General features: G+C 43.9%; 4 protein-coding genes across 7 annotated transcripts in view; 2 read left to right on the top strand and 2 right to left on the bottom strand.

The window, feature by feature from the left end:
• spats2 (spermatogenesis associated serine rich 2) overlaps positions 1–23,134 on the top strand; it is a 74,580-nt gene that overhangs the window by 46,322 nt on the left and 5,124 nt on the right. For both annotated transcript variants that reach the window (XM_076042413.1, XM_076042412.1), the window contains exons 2-9: positions 16,910–17,137; positions 17,841–17,920; positions 18,646–18,754; positions 19,251–19,300; positions 19,724–19,946; positions 20,585–20,761; positions 20,875–21,010; positions 21,322–21,380. In XM_076042413.1, coding sequence (XP_075898528.1) covers positions 17,113–17,137; positions 17,841–17,920; positions 18,646–18,754; positions 19,251–19,300; positions 19,724–19,946; positions 20,585–20,761; positions 20,875–21,010; positions 21,322–21,380 — 859 coding nt within the window. In that variant the 5' untranslated portion in view covers positions 16,910–17,112. The remainder of the gene's footprint in view (positions 1–16,909; positions 17,138–17,840; positions 17,921–18,645; positions 18,755–19,250; positions 19,301–19,723; positions 19,947–20,584; positions 20,762–20,874; positions 21,011–21,321; positions 21,381–23,134) is intronic.
• On the top strand, positions 2,435–6,981 carry LOC142898892 (transmembrane protein 198-like). 3 transcript variants are annotated; one of them, XM_076042165.1, is made up of 5 exons: positions 2,435–2,662; positions 3,618–3,926; positions 5,307–5,882; positions 5,987–6,114; positions 6,470–6,981. In XM_076042165.1, the coding sequence occupies exons 2-5, from the start codon at positions 3,773–3,775 to the stop codon at positions 6,611–6,613; spliced, it is 1,002 nt and encodes a 333-aa protein (XP_075898280.1). In that variant the 5' UTR covers positions 2,435–2,662; positions 3,618–3,772; the 3' UTR covers positions 6,614–6,981. The 3 variants fall into 3 exon arrangements, with proteins under 3 accessions (XP_075898280.1, XP_075898282.1, XP_075898281.1); XM_076042167.1 differs by lacking the exon at positions 2,435–2,662 and adding an exon at positions 2,743–2,845; XM_076042166.1 differs by lacking the exon at positions 2,435–2,662 and adding an exon at positions 2,900–3,030.
• Positions 7,548–10,087, bottom strand: LOC142898891 (matrix metalloproteinase-19-like). Its single transcript, XM_076042164.1, has 9 exons — positions 9,840–10,087; positions 9,450–9,538; positions 9,212–9,342; positions 8,883–9,095; positions 8,565–8,810; positions 8,380–8,487; positions 8,129–8,293; positions 7,914–8,041; positions 7,548–7,828 (listed from the first exon to the last, which is right to left on the bottom strand). The coding sequence occupies exons 1-9, from the start codon at positions 9,912–9,914 to the stop codon at positions 7,589–7,591; spliced, it is 1,395 nt and encodes a 464-aa protein (XP_075898279.1). The 5' UTR covers positions 9,915–10,087; the 3' UTR covers positions 7,548–7,588.
• pym1 (PYM homolog 1, exon junction complex associated factor) lies at positions 11,777–14,257 on the bottom strand. Its single transcript, XM_076042416.1, has 3 exons — positions 13,978–14,257; positions 12,975–13,068; positions 11,777–12,895 (listed from the first exon to the last, which is right to left on the bottom strand). Exons 1-3 carry the CDS (start codon positions 14,006–14,008, stop codon positions 12,397–12,399), a joined length of 624 nt encoding a protein of 207 aa, XP_075898531.1. The 5' UTR covers positions 14,009–14,257; the 3' UTR covers positions 11,777–12,396.

Below are 23,134 nucleotides of genomic sequence, written 5' to 3'. Positions count from 1 at the left end.
CAACACAACGTCCATGTTTTACTGAGTGTATTGATCACTGCCCTCATAAAATCCACAACATGCCATAAAAATGTTTTATTAATACTTATCGAAGATGCCGCCTTGAATCCTGAGGGCACTTTCATCCCAATATTTGGCATTACACGATAAAAAATTATTTATTGGTATTTAATTACTTGAAATCTCATAGCCAGCACTCGCCCCCTTGACGTCATCAATAATAGGGCCTGATGCTGTGAATGTACCGCTTGTGTTGGAGAATAACATAATAACACAGCAATGTGGCCAGCTTACTACACTCTCAAAGTTATAGCTCATTACAAATGGAGAGAGAATCTGAAGGGCAGATGGACACAAGAAATTGTGCTTTGATTGTGGATTAAAACAAAGAGGACGGACCAACTGATCACACTGCCAAGCTTTCCTCTGTGTGTGATTGCGCATCGACTCTGAAACAGTTGACCCAGAGTCAACACAATCCTCAGCTCACATATTGACATTTTGTCACGTCACTTCCAGATGTAACATTAGACGTCATTCAAAGACGCACATGGGTCCAATTTTCCCGCAATAAAAAGCCAGCATTGTGATATGGAATGGCTGCAATTAAAAGTGGGAATATTTCCCTGTTACATTGAAGAGGGGGAGAAAGCTAAATAACTAACCACTGAAGACATTGTCACTACACTAGAAGGGGAAAAAAATAAGCTTTTGTTCTCACTGTTTCAAAACCTTGGTCGCTGCTAAACTTGGACATAATTGTACAATTTTATTCGCTTTTAGGGATGATTTGACTTTTTTTAAACCCAATTTTTCCTCTGAGCAGCTTTCACATTAGTGTTTAGAAAGATTAAAATTAAGCTTTGTTAATTTAAATCCCCCGTCTCTCCTGTCCTCATCTCTCTCACACAAACCTGTTGTGATGGCAACATAATGATATAATATCAATGTTAATATTTCAATTTAATAGATAAAATGCTTTGGGTTGTTCTTGTCTGTTTTTGTCTTTTTTCATTTTTCGTATATTTGATGCTATCAGAACTGCATAAAGAAATGGGTTGTGTGATGTTTTTACTCTTTCCTATGACGTGTTCAGTCAGACAACCAACCGACAATGTTATGAAATTGTTCACCTTAAATACAGGCGCTCTATGTAGCATTGCTTCCATAATAAATCCTCAGAGCCACAGAAAGCCTGCCGCTATTGATTATGGTTATCGGTGCTCTTTGGACTGTCCCGAAGCCTTGTTGAATGTGTGGGTTGTCTCTTATTGCTGTTGTGTGCCATGTGGATTGAAGCAGACCGGCTGCTTATATACATACAATTCAATTTTTCAGCAAACAAACGTGCATGAGTATTCTCATATGCTGCACCCTGCAAGATGAGAAGCAAGGGGACATAAGTGTGTGTGAATATTCCTTTCTTTCAGAGGTGGATAGTCTTGAAATGGAGTGATCACGCATACATCATATATGTTAAGGAGAGGAAGGAGTGACCTCCCATGTATCGAACTGATCTTGTCAAAATGAGTGACCGCCATTGTGGGGGGGGGGGGGGGGGGGGGGGGGGGGGAATCATGGTCGCAATATTCAAAATTAAGTTTCTAGATCCATTCTGTCCCTGCATTAAATCAAATAAACTGTAGCATCACAACACAAAGTTCAACACTCTCTTTCTCTCACTCTCTCTCTCTCTCACACACACATATACACACACACACACAGAACATACAAACTCAGCAAAGAAAGGTCCTGGGTTCCCAGAGTGGAACCCGTGATCTGCTTGCTGTGCGCCACTGTGTCGCCTTCATCTCATTCAGTTGAATCTGAGAGAAAAGGTATGTTGAGATGTTGAGACAACCTCACTTGGGGGGTATTCAGCTGAAAAACATGTTTCGTTTACAGAGCTGAAATGGTCAGCCGTGATCAATACTCCATGCCCTGCAAGCCCAAATGTCATAAAGAATTACGCACAGCCACCCCTCATGAATCGATTCATATGCTTGAGGATTTCAAGCTGCTGCAGCAGGGCTGCAGTGTCGTAAAGAAACACTTTATTTATCTCCAGAGAGAGGGATTGTTCTTACTTTTTTTTTTACTGCCTAAATGTGTGTGGTTGCATTGTCTTCTTTCTTTCTATGAGTAGAACACTTGGATTCAAGTGTCCTTTTATTTCCTCCTTTAATCCCCATCAAATCATGTTTATGTGACTGTTAAACATTAGAATTATACTTAATTATCAAATAAATTGTTGCTATTTTGTAGGAAATTTCTGAATTATCCAAAAAGCGTGCCAAGATGCCTGTTGTGGAACTAAAGGTAATTCTTACAGTTCATGTCAGTCTATTCCTGTTGTATTTAACTGCAGTTATATTGTGAACTTGAGTATATGTCATTTCAAAAGCTTGAATCATGCAGGAGCTGAGCCCTCAGCTGGCTCGGCCTTGAACTTGGCAGCAGATGGCCTCGCTCTCAGAGTCAGGCGTCAGCTGTTCACATGAGCGCAGGTCGGCTGCCGACGCTCATCCAAAGCTTGCAGAGGGAACAACACGCTGACTACTGACACTGCCCCGACAACTCAGTGCCTCAGCTCTTGGCAGAGGATATTTTTGTGCTCTCATTAAAGCCCACATATACCCAGAGGAGAGATGTATCCATCCAGGTAGGAAAAATACTTTTTTTTAAAAAATCTCATTTCATGGCTCAGTACACGATAGCCACACATTACTTGTGTGCTTTATGTGCAGTTCTTGAAACTTGAGTGCAGAAGTTTGTTTGAAAATGCCTAATTTTTCCAAAGCGTTTCAGAATTTACACTGCTTGGGTGGGAGTGTGTCTAAAAAGTGTAAGTGTTTTTATGGTCTCACCTTTACAAAAGGACATGAACAGACGAGGTGGATCGCTCTCATGCTAATTCCCTCCTAAGGCCATTTAGTGTTCATGGGATCTGCCTGAGCAGCTTGGAAAGTAGTACTCCGAGCCAACATAGGGAGGGATTGTAAACATGATTCATGTTTTTCACCTGTCCATGTGAGTCCACCCGGGTCAACAACAGCTCAGTTTAGCAAGTTTTTCTCTGTTCCAAATGTGGAAATTTACTATCACTTTAGTGCTTCTAACGTGTGCAGCTCACTTAACAGTGCATTTATTTTCTAAATTAACTGTTACTGCTTCAGCACAAGATACTTTCTTTGGTTACCATTCCCTGGGTGTTACAATACCACATAATATTTTGGACCCGCAGGTTTTCCTTAGATTGTTCCTTAACAGAGCGCCTAACCACATGCTCTAAACAATAAGTTCTCAGACGGACAAAGGCACTCAGCCACCAGGTCATTTCCCCCTCTGTATCCTGCCCTCAAACATAAAAACCAGGAAACACAGATGTTGAAGTCAGAGGGGATCCTCAGTTTCCTGAACAAGACTTTGCCCATGCGGAAAAAGTCATATCCTCTCAAAGGTTTCTCAAATGGAATAAAAGTAATATTCCGAAACATGAATTCAATGTGCTCAAAACACTACGCGATGTTATGACAGCGGTCAGCTTTGCTCTCTTTTTTTCCACCTTTTTGACCATGTGTTGCCTGGAAAGCTCACAGCACTCCTCTCTGTTGCAGGTGCACAACAGGAAACAGTTGGGTGCCTCGTTCGGGAGCCTCGTCCCTCCCTGAACGCCACATGCAGGACGTCGCAGTTTCCCCTTTTCATTGAACAAAGCTGATTCCCATCCAGCTCGACAACCGCACAACAATAGAAGCGCTCATCGTCCAATATGGCAGTCAGCTTCCTCCATGCCACTGAGGACCCTGACGCTGGCTCAGCTGAGCTGGACATCTGCACATTTGAGATTAATATCAAGCATGAAGTCATCCCTTCTATCGTCTCCTCGTTTTTCTTCTCCCTGGGCCTCATCTACTGCTTTTTTGGTATGTATCCCCATTGATTTTACCCTCAAAGCATGTAAAGATTTTTTTTTGTTGGTGTTGTTGTCACGCCGCTGGCCACCTTTGTGCTGGAGCTGCTGTGGCAGGTGCGTGGGAGCTGCCAGGGGTTTATCATGGATGAGCCCAAAGCTGTAGGGAGCAGATGGCTGGTACTGTGTCTGAAGTTGACACAGGCAGCATTAATGAAGAGCCACCTGTTGCGCTGTCTGGCATGCCGCTCATTTAAATCTGACAAAAGGTGCTTGTGTCTGTGCATAACTTCCCTCGTGCACATTAGGTAAATGGCTTTTGTGGTGCTGCAAGTTCAGTTGAGGAAAAACCTCCCAAAATGAAAATGAGGGATGTAAGGCTTTAACAAGGACTGCAGTTTTACAGCGAAGATATGCAGACGCAAACCAGTCCAACTCAGGTTGCGAATGTCCTGCTGCCTGGTGTGTCCTTTGGACTGAAAACATGCGGTATTATGTAAACTAGCACAGACTGCTGCTTCCCCACAGTCAGATTTAGAGTGAGGCTTCTATACATTTGCATTTGAAATAGACACTACATTGGGAAAACGGGACAAGAGCCAGTTAAAAAACAGTGCACCACGTGGACTGCTAAAAACAGCACAACTGAGTTTAAAAAAAACTATGATAGATTTCTTTTTGTGCTTCAGTTATGACATCATCAGAAAGACTTTTTTTTCTCTTCATTGTTTTTATTTCTCTTCAGGCAAAAACAACAACTGAGCATATTATATAATTATATTTTACTTCATTTTATACTAAAACTGTTTTATATTATATTAGTATAATGGTAATAAGATGCTACTTAGGTGCAGACCATAAATATTTACCTGTAGGTCTCTATTGATGCAAAAGTAATTTAAAGTAAAAGTAAAAGCAATTTTCTTGTTTGACATCTTCTTATTTCAACTTGGTTGTTAACAAAATGAATTGCAGTCAGAATATTTGGCTCCTGGATGGCATTTTAATGGCTGATGCTCTGGTGTGTTAGACTATGTAGGGGGGTGAGAAGAGACCATGTACAGTAAAAGTTCCACTCATGAATGTATTTAAGGATAACAGAGATGTGTTTTGCAAAGAACTGTAACAACGTGTCAGTGCTGTCTGTATATAATGCTGTAATCATTTGCTTTATAGATACTTATGCAGAATGATTGTCACATGGTAGTTGTCAAAGTTAAATACGCCACAGGAGCGCAGATGTTGTGCCGCTTTTTAATGGTGGTTACGGTTTGCGATATTTTGTTCTATTACAATTAAAGTTACAGTCAAACTTTACTTCACTATTTCAAAACGTCACCCATGATACAACAGGGCAGTTTGGAAACAATTCCTTGTCTCTGACCCCCTCAAGGTTACCGCTGCTTTAAGATGGTGATGTTCTTCTCCGGCTTCATGCTCGGCTCAGCTGCCACACTTCTTTTATACCACAAGGAGCCCATGCTGGACGCCCAGCTGGCCTTGGAGTCAAAGGCCGGGATCGGCCTGGCTGTGGGCGTGCTCACCGGACTGATGACGATGCTGGTGCCCACAATGGGACTCCTCTTCAGCGGCCTTCAGCTGGGAGGCCTGCTGGCCGTCGCCACCCTGGTGGTGGTCGGACAGTTCCACAGCCTATCGTCTCTGTGGGTGCCTCTGTGCGGCACGCTGGCCGCCAGCGTCGTCTCCGCCGTCGTCACACTGCTGTGGCAGAAACTCTTTGCCGTCATCTACACGTCGGCGTTGGGGGCCGGCGCCGTCACGCTGTGTGTGGACCACCTGATGGGGGCGTCAGCGCTGCCGGATCAAGTGTATGACATGCTTCACCAGGGGGCGCCGCGTCGACTCTGCTGGTTTAACTGGGCCATCGCCGGCATCTTCCCCGCTTTGAGCTTGATCGGTGCGCTGGTGCAGTGGAGTCTCACCGCCAGAGGGCTGTCACACAGAGCAGGTGAGCCGAGAGAGAGTCTGCACCAACTGACGCACTCACGCCCACCCACCCCACATCTCAAACCATCTTCTTTGTCTTTGTCCCCCGTCTCTGCCGCTGTGCAGCTGAACAACAGAAACACAAGAAGTGTGTCAAAAAGCAGAAATACAGAGAGTCGAGGAGGAGGGCTCACTCGCACCGACGACGCAGACCTCCACCACTAAGACGCTACAATGGGGATGTCCTGGCACCGGTCAGTACTTAAGTACTTATATTATCCATCTACAGAGTTTAACAGAAATCGTATAACTATCTGCTTGCACAAAAAAAAAAAAAAGCTTGTCTGCTATAATCTGATTTCAGAGGGAAGATGATAATCGTTTCTGTATCGTATCATGTTTCTATGTGTTAGGTGTATCTGATGCCTTTTTAGCCCTGTCTTTGGTAATTAGACTGCGGGATAAGTTTTTACCCTGCCACTCAGCCGGAAATCGGATTCTTGCAGACAGTCAAGACAGTTTGCAGACAGTTGGGGGGACAACAAGTCCTCCTCATAGGCCCAGCAAGCTAAATGAAAGTAAGAATAACAAGGCTGTGTCACGTTGCAGAGTTATCTCCAGAGACTTCAGGAGCACCAGATGGGAACAGGCTCCTCCACCAGCAGCGTCAGCACCATCACACACACACTAATTGACTTTGACTTCGAGACGGGCTCCATGGTGCCGCTAACATCGCCTGTCTTTGCGGTCTGAAGGAACTCACACAGCGAGGAACATCTGCTGCGCCGATAACGCAAGGCCACATCTGAGTTGTTCACCACCACGGGAAGAACTTGACCAGGTCGGCTGCTGATGCAAAGTGTTTGAATCCAGCCTGGTCAGATGGTCATTAGCGCAAACGCCGTGTGTTAGAGAAGGTGTGTGGAGATTGACCTCTGATCAGTCCTCTGGTGATGCTATCAGAGTGACAGTTCTGCAGACCTGGAGTATTTTCAGCATTTTTCAGTCTCAAATGAATATTACAGTGATTTCAGACCAACACATTACATTATGTTTAGTCTATTACAAATGTCATACATCGAATGCAGAAACCAATGAAAAACACTGATTTAACATGGAAATGACAGCTACGACGCTTCTTCATTATGCAGCAGTAACACATTACATTAGCCTTAGCACCAAATATCTGTGAACACATGTAGTGTTGGTAATTGTACTCATTTAGGAACCTGTATTAACAACAGTAATTAAAAAGGGGTCAAATGTAACTTTTTTTGACAGCTGCAATCAAGACAGCAGGACTGTCAAATCAAGTAAAATGCAGATCTAAAGGGTTTTGATATGTTGTGGAAGGTGTACAGTGTAAAATAATATACTGCCGTTGTGTCTGCATCTGACTTTACAATCGTTTACAAATTGTTACACTAACACACCTGCAGATCTGTTTAGAAAACGTCTTCAAATCCCTTGATGGATATGTTTACTGACAATACTGACATTGCATACTGTGAGACATCCATCTCTCAATGAAATCTCTTTTCCCAAACCACTTCGTTATTTTATCATATTTAAAAATAAAAATACGCATTATGGATGGTATGGTATTTCGCTGACTTCATTGAGGCAATAGTTTTCAATACAAGCACAAGATTGTTTCAATAAGCAGTTCTCCTTTGTTTATGCTGCATTCTGCAGCTTTGTGTCGAATCTCTGGTGACCTCTAGTGGTTCAGTTTTTGCAGTGCATCCAGCGTGCAGCCGTGCTCTTAGGATAAGACTTCTCCACTGCCTGCCGTTGCAGATTTACACGCCAGTACTCGCTACCTTTGAAGAAATACATGTAACCATTGGTCCATGTAAACGCAGCGTCGGTGTTGCTGGGTAAGCCACTGAAGAGTTGTTTAGCAGGTTTGGGGTATGCACTGAAGTCTGTCGGGCCAATTTCATCCCACTGCCAGTATCCAGAGCCCTGAAGCAACAGACAGACATAGAGAGTGGTAGAAAAAACACATGCCTCGACACGCATCCCTACAGATGTTACCTATTACACTCACTTTGAAGAAGAGCAACTTCTTGTTTTTATTGAAGTACAAGGCTGCATCTACGTCAGCAGGGATGTTGGCCAAGCGTTTCGGGAAGCTGCGGTCAAGCTTGAAGTTGGTGTATCTCCACACTTTGTCCCCTTCGATAAGCCATGCGGAATGAAAGACAAGAGGCTGTGTTCAAATCCTGCCACAGTGCCAACGACACTGTGAAACACTTCATCCACCTTTAAAAAAATAGGACTTTCCAGTCCGCTGGGAGTGCACAGCGGCGTTGAGACTCCCCGGCAGCTCCTTCCAGAGCGCAGAGATCAGGACCGGCGTGTTGTAGCCAAAATTAGACACGGTCCACACATGCTGACCACTGAAAACGTACGTCTTGCGCAAGGGGCCTGCAGTGACATGATGAAAGAGAACAGGGAACTATCTGCCTCGTTTTGTTTTCGTAAACCGAGCGTATCGTGTGATGATTTGTTACCCAGCATCACTGCGTCTGGGGTGGCTGTGCAAGGATCTGAAGCGGCTCCCACTGCCCCGTGAACAGTAGGATGTGGTTTTCTGGATGGTGGAGTCCTCTCAGGCTTCCCTGAAGTTGGACAGGAACGCTTTGAGCTTCCCGGGGCTCCACACAATCTGAAGGTGTCTTACTTTTCTGCATATTACCATATAGAGCCTGGATGCCTTGGACGTCGTCAGGGTGCAGCTTTAGGTTGCTGCGGTAACCACCGTACACAGGCCACATCAGTGCACCATGGTGCTGAGAGTGAGCCAGACCGAGAGCGTGGCCAATCTCATGGGCTGCGACAATCCTCAAGTTGGTGCCAGATCTGGTCCCCTCTGTCCAGACTTCGTCCTCATCAAAGTGCACAATGCCTGACTCTGGGGCGTCGGCATGGGCTAAAACACGACCTAAAGTTAAAGCAGAGGCTCTAATTAATTACTGTGAAGGCCACCAGAGTTTCCAGAGTCAACTGCTCCCACCTCGACCATCGAATGGCACCGGACACGTCTTGTCCTTCCTGTGAAATGAGATTTTGATATCTGCTCTTCCTTGCTGCACCTGACGGAAGTGTAAAGGTGACACATCACTCCAGTGCTTAAACGCATGGCCGATGGCCAGTCGGGTCTTGGCCAGTCCCAGGTCAGGAGTGTAGTTATAGAGGCGGTAGGTCAGCATCTTCTTGCGCCAGTAACCTGTCCAGGAAGGAGACTCATGAGCTGTTGCAGGTTCACCTTTCTTTCTATACTTGCATATTACGTCAAAACACAGCAGTGATCATGTCAGCATCTGGATATACTGAGTCACCTACCCAAGACTCGATATTTAAGAGATCTGTCATTGAAAGAGTCCTCTACCCCACACCGACGTCTGTCCATCATAGCCAGCGTGGCGGAGTCTAGTTTCCCCGAAACTGGCAGGTTGGTTGTTTTCTGAAAAATTCTGCCATACAAATGAAATCATTTTCCGAAACTGACTGAAATTAAAATGTCATGGAGGAAATAAAGACTAAATTGAGAAATGTTGAGAAATGCATGAAATGTGTTTACCTCAAGGCTTCTATTATATCCTCGGGAGGGTAGTTTTGGTCTTTGCTGTTTAATGGGATGTGCAGATAGCCATAATGCTTTAAATACGCCTAAACAGAGACAGTTTTTTTTTTTTTTAATGTCATTGACTAATAAAATTGTTCTGTACTGTATTGGTGTTGTTTACACCCGAAGCATGATATGGACCATTTTGGGACCATTTTGTCCCCAGACATGGACAAAACATTCCATATCTTAAACTCTTTTCAAAGATAACGAAAGAAGAAGAAGAAGAAGAAGAAGAAGAAGAAGAAGAAGAAGAAGAAGAAGAACTCTGTAACTGTAATTCTAGAAGAGGACAAAGACTTGTTTGTGCATTGAACGCAGCTGAGAATGTCTGCGGCTTCTTACCACTGCAAAATCTTCTCTGCTTTGAGCTATTGTCTTCAAAATGACGAACACCAGAAGCCATAGATTATATTCCATCTCCAGGTTGGGCTATTTCCATAAATAAATCAGAAATTCCAGGATTGATCCAGCCTTCCACTTAGTAAACATGCCTTCGGGTGTCTGCTGCTCTCACACCTTCATCCAGCCTCTGCACAGGCGTCCTTCAGCGTTCACTGATACTGATGTGGATGCTCAACTTTTATACCATCCATGTTCAGGATGTGGCTCACAAGCCACATAATAATCCTGTCGGAGGAATGTGATATGTGCGCGACAGGAAATAAAAACATGTTAGACAGCAGCACAACACCATCCAGAGGCAAATAACTTTGGACTTGTTTTGACTATTCAGAGAAAGCAAATAAATCAGTTACTGGGTTTGAAGAAAAGCCAGCTGTTGAAAAAGCTACGCAGCAGAAAATATTTTCTTGATGTCTAATTAAAGAGGCGGTGACTGAATTCCGGACGTTGTAAGGCGAGAAAATGCTGTTGTCCTTGGCGTCTGGATCAACACTCAATGTACATCACTTTTTTTCACTGGTGATTACAGGGCTGCGAGGAAAACAACTAACCATGCCTCCTATGAGACAACAGCTAATTATATTGTTCACAGTCAAGAAGCCTATTTAAAGGGTAGAAAAAAAATAAACAATGACACCCCCATATGTGACCGCTGCTTTATTTCATTTCCTGAACAGTGAACGCCTCCCTGCAACTGCAACACCATCTTAAGCTCGGGACAAAACTGAAGTCGCCCACCTGTTCAGTTCTATCACCTGAACACAGGACATTTTCATATTTTGGATTCTGAAAGTTTTGCCTCCAAAAAAAACCCTTTTGTGATCATTGACTTTCATCATTCACACGGCTCTACGGAAACACTCGGATTGATTATACCAGTTTAAACTGCTTTGCTACATTAACACCTGCTCATTTTGCAGACAAGGAGGCGATGTAGATATAGAGTTCAATTCTTAAATATAACGAATCCTAGCTTTGTTCTTTATTTTTCTCTTCAACTCTATTTGGAGCATTCACCTGCGCATGTTTTGTTTCGAGTCGTGTTTTAGCAGGTTCCTTATTGTGCCAAACAGATGTGAACTGCAGCTTAAACAACAGGCAAGAGCTGAGAATGAATAGGGACTATTTGCAGACATGGATGAAAACCTACTTTTGCATTTTCAGCAGTGTGAGAAAATGTGTGGGATAACACAAAGTAATTAGTGTCTGTTTTTAAGGTGACAAAAGAACATGTGACTGTCCACTTAATAATTAATTTTTTTACATAATATTTAGACAACGATGGAGCTTTGTCACCTGTCGGTTGCATTGTGTGGTTGGTATTAGTCTTTTAGTGAATGGAGGATTTAGCTATTTTAACCAAGACCAATGTCTACAGAACGCATCAAGATATTTGTATTTTATACACTGTGGTACAACTGAGGTGTTATGGGAAGCCCAGGCAGCTTTGACATCATTTCCTCTTGACAACGTGTCACAGATTTTCTTTGGAGACCATGCTTGGCCAGTTAGTTGGCCAGTCATACCATTGGTCAGCAGAACAGTCACGCAGTGGTTTGGCACTGTGAGCAGTACTGCTGAAAACCTTCTTCATAACGCATGTCATCAAACACATGAAGTGTTCCATAATATACTGATAAGTGACTCTGTTGACTCTACAAGGCATTTTTCTCCACACAACAACCACTCACTACATACTTCCTCTATTGGGACCATCCTCTGAAAACCACAGTCTAGAGTCACACCTTGTAAATCTTAACTACTTGAATAAGCTCTGCATTGGCACCTTTTCTCTCCCCAACAGCTCTCCATTCATGTTTCGATACAGCGGCATCGGCAGCACAAAAAAAAAAAAAAAAAAAAAATCAACACTTGAATGAAATATTATGTGTGTAAAGAAACTACAAAATATGAAAGTTTTATTTTTTTGAATAACACAAGAAAATTGACTTCTCAAAAATACTCAACTTTCTGAATGGACAGTCACAATGACAGAAATAAATGTTCAAGATAATCAAGGACTGTTTCGCCATGAATCAATGTCAGATGGTGGTTTACAAATACTATACAGTTTAAAATGTACATGCTGGTATAAACATTTTTGCGAACCATGTAGGGAGAAGCTACAGAATGTAAACGATGCATCACGGTTTGCGGAAAAGACTTAATTTCATTTTATTTCTCAGTTTTACCTAACACCACGAAAGGTACAAAATGGGAAGGATAGACACGCACAAGCGAATTCATGATTCCGTAAAAAGATTCGCATACATGAGTTGGCAGTCAGTAGTACAACACTGGAGATGAGGAAACAGGCTTTTCAGTCCTGGTTAGGTCAAGGTCCGGTCATTCAGTGTTGCCTTAAAGGTTGTTGAAGTGTCTGGAGTTCAAGATTTATTATCAAATAGGTAGACTGTGTTAAATGCAAGATGAGAAAGATGCTCATGTCCGTCCCCTGGCTCTGTTAATGTGCGTGTCTCTGACTCATCTTATTGCTTCAAGACTCACGCTCCAGCTCCTTCAGCTCGTCCCTTAGGGCCTGAGCCCGGACCAGCTTTTCCAATTGATCCTTTGTTGGATCTTTTATTTCCCCGGAGTCCACTTTCTGCTGCAACTCCTCCACCTGCCGCAGCTTCTTTTTCAGGTTTTTGATCTTCTTGGCCTTTTCTGCCACTTCGGCCACCAAGCCCTCATCCGGCGACGAGGCAGAAACAGCAGCCGCGGTCTTGCCGTTACCCTCTGAGATGGACACGTTCTCCACAGCGTTGCTCACCAAGTCCACGTCTGCGTCCGCATCCGCGTCCTGGCCCTGCTGCTGCTTTCGTTTCTCTTTACGTTTCATGTTGCGTTTGGCAGACTTTGACAGGCCGGCTCCCTCGCTCTCAGAGCAGCCTGGAATCTTCTGCTGTTGTTTTGGTGCAACTGTATCAGACGGGCTCATTCCAGGTGGGAGGTCAGGTTTGCTCTTAAAAAATTTCACATATTTGTTTTCATAGCTAAAGAGAGAGAGATCACAATCAGCCCCGGAAAAAAAAGACTCAACCCTCTGACATTGTCAAAGCAACTTAAACTTACACTGGTACTTCTTCCTGTGGGACGTAGCCGTCCTTCACCCGCCTTGGCTTCCTCCAGGTTCCATCAGGTCGCTGAGTGGCAGCAATGTATTTGCCTGAAATCAACACGTGTCAGGCAAATATTATTTTCAAAATGTGAGTTTCATGCGCCAGCGTTCCACATAACGTCTACGTAAAACAACACGTTAAAGTCTTATTGGACAAAGAGCTGTTGAAAGAGTCTTGTCCACATCTTGAGGCACTGCTATACGATTTTCAAGCCACCAGGTGTCAGTGTCGCACGACTGTGCAAAACAAAGCTAGGCTGAATAGAAACAAAGCCGCAGCCTCCATTAGTTCATAATAAGTTTTAGTTAATCATCAAAGGAGACTTTGGCTTGCCATTACAATGGGACCAACCTATACTACTTTACTCCCGAACGCATTTTATATGCATCTAGCAAAAAAAAAACAAAAAAAACAACCTGTACTGCTTTAGAAATAATAATAATAATAATAATTTCACAGATGTTTCGACTGCGATGTTTGCCATTTCGAGGCATCCTGCAAAATTTCAATCCTGAGGCCAAACCACATTTCACCCCATGGTCTGTCATCTCTCTGGTCATTCATACACAGCTGAAATCCTACATAACATCGGCTGGTCAATACAACAATGTTCTGCTCGTGAACTTGAGAGATCGTTCAGCCAAAGTATTGAAGGTGATAAGTCTACTATTTGCTTTTAACTAAATAAAGAGTTAATATCAAACACACAACTCACCTAAGTTTTATACATGGAAGGCGTAACTAGAGAGGCCCAGCGTACATGTTAGCCAATGTGGCTAAAACTAGCACTAGCGCGACAAAAACAAAAAAAAAACACTGCAAAAGTACTGCATGGAACGATTAAATAAACAAACAGCCCACGACAGTTAAGATAGATGTGGCGGGCTGTGTGACTGTGGTTTTTGAGCTGAGATCATTTGTCGTAGATAAACGTCAGGAACGTGCATTCCCCTTACCTGAATCATCTGTCACATAGGGGGTTGCCATTTTGGTGTAACGTGTTGCTGCGCTTCTCTCAGTTTTTAAGCAACAATGTCCAAAATTCCACTTCTCAATTCGAATCCGGACAATAGATGAATACGTTTTTGTCGACACGTCCTTCTTTCCACCTTGGGGATGTCATAGCAACAACCGTCGAGGGTTCATCTTGCTGCGCGTAACGGCCGGAATTGTTGAGCCAGGCCGCGGAGACGAGTTCAACCGGGCGACGCTGTCCAGCTAATCGCGCGAACCCTCTTCAACTCCGGAAATGACGACACGTCTCTGCGGGTTGCCAGTTTGGGATAATTAGTAAACGAGTTGGTTGACTCAACGTACTAAAAATGATATAATGAAATAGTGCATTGTAATTATAAATGCAACCTCAAATAAAAACAATTACATCGATAAATCAAGCATTTATTGGTCCAATATGTTCAACCCACACCCACGCTCATATTGACAATACATTAACCCGTGTATTTTTCAAAACACCATTTGCTCTTAAATTGCGGAAAATTTATATCAACACCACCTTTCCATATCTTTCCGATTTCACAATAAATTTGTTGTGTTATGTTGCGACACCTAAACGCTTTAAAAGGAGACGTGGGATATATGCAACCTGGCAACCACGAAGGAGTCGTTTCTAGGAAAATAGTGCCCACAGCAGACTACTTGGCATTAGAGACAACTGGCGGTAGGAGCTGCGGAGACTCGTTTCCAAAATCTACGCCTCGGAATCTTCTCATCATTAGGTATGTATCTAACATTTGCATCCCTCGCTCAGTTGCTTCACGGCCAGATGCCATGAATACATACTTTAACCATAGCTTATTGCTTGTGATTTTAGTTGGGGAGGGAGCCAGGGGATGGCTAGCCTTACAACACCATTGAATAATAGCCGAGCAGTTTGGTAGCTGTGGGGCTAGCTGAAACACATCCATCCACCCATCCATCCATCCATCCATCCATTAATGCAACCCCCACTGAGTAAGCTGCATTTTTGCTCTTTACAGGTACTGTTTCGAGAATTCAACGTTGCCGGTCAATGATTGCGCTCATCAAGCGCAGAGCCGTGCGAAGGCGGCGTTAGCGAGCTATGCGTTAACGCATCCACCAGACTCCAGCCCCCCCACCACCACCCCAAAAAAAAAAATTGAAGAAGAAAAAAATGTGAGGCGAGTTACCGTGAAATGAAAGTCAGAACGAGAGAGACCCCATTGTGCGCGTAGAAAATTAGCGTGGACGTGCTAGTCGTGTTTCAATTTGCAAAAGATATCACTGCAGTCTATTCCGATGTGTTTCATCAGAGAGGGCTTCGTTCGCTAAACACCAAGTTGTCCCTCTGATGGCGAGTGTCTTTCTGTGTGTTTAGTCGGCAAGGTCCTGTGCAATGAACGCTGTGATTAACACGTTTGCTGAATATGTCAAGTCCTCTCTCTTTTTTTATTTTTTTATTTTTTTTATTTTTTTTGTTGGCCCGATTGTGTTTTTACTTCACAGCTGTCCTGCTGTGAAATTGCGCACTCGTTTGGTTTGTGCGGCCATATGCAAATTCTAGTAGGCAAGCAAGCGCTTTGTACACGATTCCGCTCAATGAAACACGCAACTAAGACCTTCCTTGTCCCGAGCAAGAAGTTTTAATGAATGCCAACACTTGGGCTTAAGATGGTTTGTTGTGGGGAAATAAAAGAAAAGTATAGCCACTGCGACAGCACCGCTGACCTCTATATTGTTAAACACGGTATCTAATTAATTGGCTGAAGTTTCAGTGTTGGATTCATTTATTTATTCGGGACTGAGCTTCAGCGAAGGCCTGCTCTCATTTATTGTTATTTTTTTTTTAGGCTCAGTTCCTCACGCAGGTCCAGCAGCCGCCGACCCACTTGTTTCGAATCTGTCATTTCGTTCCATTTAAACATCTGAGTTTGCACTTCGACGTGCAACACTCAACACAAGTGCCCCTGGCTCTCTTGAGCGCTCGAGCACCATCCCTCTTGATAAACAAATTGCATCCTAGTGCGTGTTGCTGTGTCACCCTAATGCGGGACTGCTCTGGGTTTTGACGTCAGCAGAGGTGTGGTGCGTCGGCCCTGGACAGTGGCGTGCCAATGGCTCATCGGCAGGGTGTGGGTTTGTACGCTGTGAGTTTCCTTTTACTGGGAAAAAGAAACGTAGAGTAAAAAAGGAGAGGTCAACACTTTGGACGGTCTACTTTGTTGTGCATTCGGAAGGTCGGGCCGTTGGTGTCACCTCTGCGCGTAAATGCCCTTTTGATCTTATCATTTACTCATTTATTAATTTATTTATGTAGCTTGGACCTCAGCATAAAGGTCGTCAATCGGCAAACATAGACGTTCGGCGCCGGTGCAGTGCGTGCGAGCGTGAACGCCTGGAGACGCACCTGTTGTGAAACAGGCCGCCTGCCGTCCCGGTCCGTTTGGCCGAGTCATGAATTCTAAAGCCGCCTCGATGCGAGTCCAAAGGTGCACATCCTAAACCCCTTCTGTGCTGATGTCGTCAGCACAGAAGGGGCGCCATTCGCTGAGTCTGGTTGTGCGTGTGGAAAACATCTCTCCTCTCCTTTCATTTAGTCATTTCAAAAGGAGTCAAAGGCATGGCCAATGTTCACTCTGCGCCTCACAACACGATCACCCACTGCTCCTGCGCAAAACAATTCTAAAGGAATTTCTCAAAGATGTGTCTCTAGCTGTCGTGCTGACTTTTCTCAACCTTCAAACCAAACGCAACTTCTTCCTTCTTTATGCAATTGTAACTGCTGACTTGACCGACTGCTGTCTGCCACACCACCAACAACAACTATTTAAGAAGCTTTTTTTTCATGCTCGATTTTTGAATTGCAATTTTATTTCCTTGACAGATTTGGATCAACGTGGAGGAGAAGAGAAGGGGGGAATCTGCATCTTTGCCTCAATGGTGAAGATCTAACCCACCGTCATTCTTTCCCTGCAAGTTCTCGGGCCTCGTTGGCATCGTTTCCACTAAGTACAACTCAAAAGTAAAAGTGGCCACACCAGGAGCTCGTATTCGCACAACCTCTTGAACATTGTGGGTGTATTACTACGGCCTTGAAGGGAGTCTGTGACAAAATGGCCAAGAAGAACAGCCAAAAGGGTATGTAAAGGTTTGGTGTATTAAGTTGTGCGTGAACTGTATTGACTGCGTATGTTTGTAATTGTCATGAGGAATTTATGGATTTACCCTCCACTGCCAAGTAGAGTGTTTAGGCCTTGCCTGGCATACTGTTATGAAGAGAAAAGCCGCAGACCTTTACGGTGACATTAACCTACTTTCTTGGTAGTAGGAAAAACAAGTTTTGCAAGAGCTCCCTCTTTATGTCTGGACTGTAAACGGCCATAGATTAACTTTGGAGAACTTAACCCAGAATCGCCACTCTCAACTTCTGATTATCAGCTTTAAGAAAAAAAAAAAAGAGGCCTCCCTTCTGATGTTACTATTCTGTGTTTGCATTACCAGTGCAACAATCTGTTCTACTTTCCTCAAAGTTTGTATTGATTTAAATCAGATCCAGGTTCCTGTGACACAGAGCTGATCGGATTTCTTTCGTGTCAGTGTGTGTGTTTGATTTTTTTTTTTTTCTTGAAAGCAAATGGCTTCATCTACATAAATCTGGCCTTGTTGCGTGATTGGGATTTACAGTCGCAGACGAAAAGCCTGTCCAGGAAATCTCTGTGAAAATTGTCTGCTGCGCTGCTTTGTTTTGCAAATGATCCTCTGCAGCACTTTGCAAACAGCTTAGCAAAGTCTTGGCAAATAATGGAGTTTGGTGGTGTTTTCTTTCTTCTTTTTTTCCCAGACACATCTGGAGTTGTGTATGACACTCGCTCCAATATGGTCATGTCGCAGGGAGGAACCACAGAGAGGATGAAGGAGAAGGTAGGACACTGAGGTTGGTGCGCCTGACGGAAGCAAAGAGCCCCCAGGGATGTTAGTCACCGTCACACCTGAAACGTGGAACCACAGCACTGAGGATTCTGATCAGGCCCTGAAGTGAAACTTTTTCACTCTGTGTGAATGAGACCCTGCAAAGCCCCGACACCTGACTAAAGCCTCTATGGCAGCAGGGGTGTCGAACTCAAATACACAGCGTAAACAAAGTTTTCAAGATTTAACTTGAATATGGAACAAAGCAAAGCTTAATACTATAAAATAAATAACCTCATATTGCACACATGCAAAATCAAAGTGATCGGGGAAAAAAAATGAAATGTAAATAAAAATCGTATGACTCATTTTATATCATAATATTATCCTTCAATTAATGTCCTGTCCTCATGGACGCACCAGAATACCAGCAGAGAATTCTGGGATTTGTTGTATTAGTGATGTATAATAGTGGCAGGCCAGCTCTAGTAGGCCAAATACAATGACACTGCAGACCAAATTTGGCCCGCGTGCCAGAGTTTGACACTTATGCTCTATGGCAAATCATCTTACCTAGTTTTTCCGGGTTAAAAACTATTTTATTTCCAATCCTTTCTTTCCACCTTTTGTTTATCGACTACATTTGTTTTGGAATGCTGTGAATGTGAAGAAATGCACTCCATCTCCTGACATCACGTTATTTTCTTTCTTTCTTTTCTTTTCTTTTTCCTAACCAGATCAGTGCCGTCAGAGCCGTCGTCCCCAACAAGAGCAAAAATGAGATTGTGCTGGTGCTGCAGCATTTCGAGAATTCTGTCGACAAGGCGGTCCAAGCATTTTTGGAAGGTGTGACGACATCAGTGACTCGCGTTAGAGATTGGAAATGGGTGTTCAAAGCTTTTCTATTAATAACCACATACCATAAAACTGGAAATGTTGCATATTGTTTGAAACAAGAATAGCTCTGGGCCAACTGTGCTGTCATCAAGAGGATACCAAAACAACAATGGGTTTTAGTGATCATGTGCTACGTACTGTGATATATGTATTGAATTTGACCAACTTGGAAAATACACAAACTCTTTACACTTTTTTTTTTTTTTTTTTTCATGCCTGTAACACTTAACAGTCGCCGCTCTCGGCCGTCATTTGCATGCTTTGAGTTTCACAAGTTTAATTATGGAACGCGACGGTTGTCCCCGTATGGCACGCAGCTTTGTTTCTAAGTTTGGCGGCGTTGAAAGAACACCTCCGGGCATTTGTACACTGAAGGGTATGACAAGGCTGTGAACCGTACGTGCCTTGTTGTGCAACGTTGTGAGCGTTTATTTTGCACTTTTAGGGAGTGCGGTGGAGATCCTGAAGGAGTGGAACGTCACCGGCAAAAAGAAGGTGAGGGTGAGAAGGTTCTGCCAGAGTCGGTGTGGAGTTGGGTGATGTTTAAAGTGGGGACGCACCAATACCACTTTTTTTATTTTTTTTTTTATTTAATATTTTGAATTTTGAACAACGTTCCTCAGCATGTCTTTCTAGAACATGGACTGACTGTCTCAAGTTTAACTGCAGTGCAATCACAAATTAAACAAAATTGTCAGATGCATCGATGCACAGCCTCTAGAGTGACACGTCGAAAAACCACCTCATGACAGCGTCAAAGCCTTTTGAGAGGTTTGTCAAAGTTTAGGTGTTTCCTCCACCACTTTTTATTGCGTTATTTAGGTTTTGCGCAATTCTACAGGTCATGCAAACGTAACTGCTGATGTACTGATTCAGATAGTGATGTCTAACAAGGAAGTACGATATGTCCATGTCCAGCCCAAGAAGAAAAAGAAGCCCAAGCCCCAGCCGGAGGCCTCAGCAGAACCCGCCCCAGCCGAGGCCACGCCGCCTGAGGAGGTCAAGGATGAGATGAACGGCTTTCACGCCAACGGCTCGGTCATGGACGGGGAGTCGCTGGACTCGCTGAGTGAACAGTTGGACTCAGCCTCGCTGGATGCAGTCGAGCTGGACTCTGAACCTGCAACATCTGAGACAACCGGTAATCGCTGCTTCGGGGGGGAGAGGCGGGGGGCAACTTGAGCCTCTGTTGTTTGTCACTCGGTTGTCTCAATTAATAGCTCCTTTGTCACAGTGAGTTGTGACATATATTTCACAAATTGGCAGGACAGGTTTGTAGTTTTTTTTGAACAAGCTTCCTACAAGAGCACTGGGCAGACTCGAGTGCTTTTTTTTTTTTTTTACCAAAGCCAGTGACCTGCCCTATATTTCTGATCAGCTTTTTTTAAGCTAAAATTCTTACTCCTCATGACAAATTTAATATCTAGGCTGAAAGACATCTAGTTTGACAATTTAGTTATTTTCTTTACATTTGTGCCCTTAAATGGGAAACTGTGAGTTTGTCTGTCTAAAGCCGAGATGGCTTTTCACTTCATCCTCATCATCCACCACTGGCCTTTATTTGCAGATTCCATTGATTTAGAAAATAAGAAATCTTGTCATATTCAGGTATTTTATTTTATAGCCAAGCCCTTATGAACAAGTTAATTGCTGGTGAGTAAAAGAGGATAGGCCCAATGTTTCATTGGTATGCTGTGACTCATGCATGCAGGAACACTTGCAGCCTTGCAGCTCTGCTTTCTCCACGACACACTTTTCTCAATACTCGTCTTCTCACAGGTGCAGAAGCAGAAAGTGGCGGTAGCGCTCCGAGTCCGGTCTCGCAGCAGGCAGCGCGGCATCACCAGGCTCCCAGAGGCAACAAGACCCGGCACCGGCCCGGCACCAATTCACATCCACCTGCTTCCTCGTTAGCTCCTCCCACCGATGGCGGAACATCAGGAGGCAAAAAGATCGGTCAGTCCTCACTGGCTTTCACGCCATCAGTGCTGTATGTGGCCCGATGGTCTGTGTTCCTTTTTTTTTTTTTTCTTTCTTTTTTTAAGCCATATATGACGTCTCGCCCACAGCGCCCAACATTGACCGGTCCGTCAAGGACCTGCAGAGATGCACCGCCTCGCTGACTCGCTATAGGATGGTGGTGAAGGAGGAAATGGACTCTTCAATCAAGAGGATGAAGCAGACATTTGCGGAGTTGCAGAGCTGGTGCGTCAACATTCAGGATTAATCAGAATGAAATTCTTGGTTTGTGCTGCAATGGCCCAAGTTAGTTGGAGCCTCGTGGCCAAACGATAGGAGTCCCTGCACAGAGGTGCAATGTGTGGACTTCTGATTGGTTGAACTGAATCGTTTCACTTCTGTCCCTTTTTTTTTTTTTTTTAAATAAAGAAAGAGAGAAAAAAAATTGGGGGCATTTGCTCAGTTTTTGACGTAATGAATGCCTTCCAACTTTTTTTTTTGTGCACACCTGTTGCAGTAAACATTATCCATACATACTTTTTTCTGCTTTGTTCCAGCCTAATGGACAGGGAGGTGACTCTAATGGGAGAGATGGACAAAGTCAAAGCTGAGTCCAGTAAGTATTTCAAAGTTTTAACCGAACCGCAGCCATCTTTTCCTGACTTGTCTTCACATTGATAACTGACCTGAACCACTTTCACGGAGCCCAAAGAGCTAAAGAGGCTGGTTGTGGTCGGGAGGGAGTGGGGGAGGGGGGGGGGAACAAGTCACACTTTCTTCGCAAGTGCCCTGGGGGATTTTAATATACCTGGAGCATACAGCGGTGTGCATGTGCATGTAACATGACAGAGCAAGACTGCATATTTGTATAAGTAGGCCATTTTCTCCCTCTGTCCTCTCGGCGTGGAGCGGTGTGTATTCCAGGCCTGGAAATAGTGAATAGTGTCAGGTGTCAAGGGAGACTCAATGCTGCCTTTGTGAACGCTGTGTGGGGACGTGTTTGGGGGGGATGAACAAACTTTAGGATTTTCTCAACTTTATGGAGACCTTAAATGCACCTTTTGTCATGAGTTGCACTTGTGTCGACATTTCCCCCTGGCTAAGGATTTCCTGTGAAACATGCGTCTACTATCTATAATATATTTTAAAGAGGATATCAATCTGCAGGACACCATTAATACTGTGCGTTAAAATGACATTGGAACTGTTTTATGCCGTTCTATATGGAATTCACTGTGGGCCAAGGTGCTTTTTCTGTTTCAACGGGCATTTTGCAGCTCGTCATGAAAGACGGAGATCAGGAAATCGGGGTAGAAAAATGGATTGGAAAAGATATTTTGGATTGATCTGCTAATGGGTCTTGAGGTCTTTCTCCTCCTTCTGATTTTCTTTCAGAGGCAAAATTTCGCACCTGCGTGTCGTCTGTTTCGCATCAGCAGCTTCTGTGGCAGAGTCGTTTCGCCCTTTAGAGTTTCAGTCGCAGCTCACACGCCGAGCCTGATCAGACCTGTTACCAACATCCGTCCCGAGAGACCCGATCACATGGGGCCAGATCTAATTCCTGGCGCGGAGGTGTCGAGGGCTCATTTGAGACCTCAAGGCGTCGCTGAGGCACCGTGCGGGCGCCTCGTCTCGGCTGCGTGAACCTGTTGCATGTCCGCTGCCAGCCTGAATAACCGCCTACACAACACACGTATTGCAGATGTGTGACAAACAAGAACAACCACAAGGAAAATACACAGTCCTTAAATAGACAGTCCTTAACATTGTGTGCAAATTTAATTCTATAGTTTTTTTTTTTTATTTCATCATTGAATGAAATATCTAATGTTTATTCTGTAGGAAATAGTTTCAGAGGCCTTGTTGAACTGTTGATACTCAATTCATTTTTTTATTTTTATTTTTTTTTTAATGCATCATGCCAGATACCACAGAGACGCAAGTCTCTTTCTATGGTAGTTGTGAGTCTGTGAGTCATTGAGTTGTGTGTTTCGGTCATTCACGCAGGTCGCCTCCTTCACCGCTTCCTTTACTTTTCCGTAGAAGCATTCCGTCGGCCTCCGGTCCGCGCGTGTTTTGCGTGCAGAAAAGGGAAGTGAGAGCTGCTCGCGGGTCGTCGCAGAGGCATGTTGAGACACGGCTGCTTATATGCTGTATCTTCTGAAGCTTCATCTTTGACCTTTGCGTATCAGTCGGCGCTGAGTCAGCCTGCACTTTGCACTGGCAAATGAAAAGAGCGCAGCTGAGTTTTCGCATGAAAATGAAACTTGTCCAGACTCCAGGATGTAAGAATAGACAAATATTTGTTGAACACCTTGACCGGAATACAAATATAATTCAAACTCCATTTGCAGAGGCAGAGTTTTCATT

The sequence above is a fragment of the Nelusetta ayraudi genome, unplaced genomic scaffold (genome assembly GCF_046127955.1).
Source record: "Nelusetta ayraudi isolate G7.1 ecotype Tasmania unplaced genomic scaffold, CSIRO-AGI_Nayr_v1 ptg000070l, whole genome shotgun sequence".
NCBI classification, from domain to species: domain Eukaryota; kingdom Metazoa; phylum Chordata; class Actinopteri; order Tetraodontiformes; family Monacanthidae; genus Nelusetta; species Nelusetta ayraudi.
Note: the sequence above shows the minus strand (reverse complement) of the source record. Positions and strands in the feature narration are given on the sequence as shown.

Bases quoted from the DNA above. Each gene is read 5' to 3' on its own strand.
- LOC142898892 (XM_076042165.1), top strand. From the start codon at position 3,773: ATGGCAGTCAGCTTCCTCCATGCCACTGAGGACCCTGACGCTGGCTCA. The intron at 3,927-5,306 runs GTATGTATCCCC...GACCCCCTCAAG, and splicing joins CCTCATCTACTGCTTTTTTG to GTTACCGCTGCTTTAAGATG. The intron at 5,883-5,986 runs GTGAGCCGAGAG...GCCGCTGTGCAG, and splicing joins AGGGCTGTCACACAGAGCAG to CTGAACAACAGAAACACAAG.
- LOC142898891 (XM_076042164.1), bottom strand. From the start codon at position 9,914: ATGGAATATAATCTATGGCTTCTGGTGTTCGTCATTTTGAAGACAATA. The intron at 9,539-9,839 runs GTAAGAAGCCGC...GTCTCTGTTTAG, and splicing joins GCAGAGAAGATTTTGCAGTG to GCGTATTTAAAGCATTATGG. The intron at 8,042-8,128 runs GTGGATGAAGTG...GGCTTATCGAAG, and splicing joins AAAGTCCTATTTTTTTAAAG to GGGACAAAGTGTGGAGATAC.
- pym1 (XM_076042416.1), bottom strand. From the start codon at position 14,008: ATGGCAACCCCCTATGTGACAGATGATTCAG. The intron at 13,069-13,977 runs GTAAGGGGAATG...TGTTGATTTCAG, and splicing joins CTATGTGACAGATGATTCAG to GCAAATACATTGCTGCCACT. The intron at 12,896-12,974 runs GTAAGTTTAAGT...CTCTCTCTTTAG, and splicing joins CCACAGGAAGAAGTACCAGT to CTATGAAAACAAATATGTGA.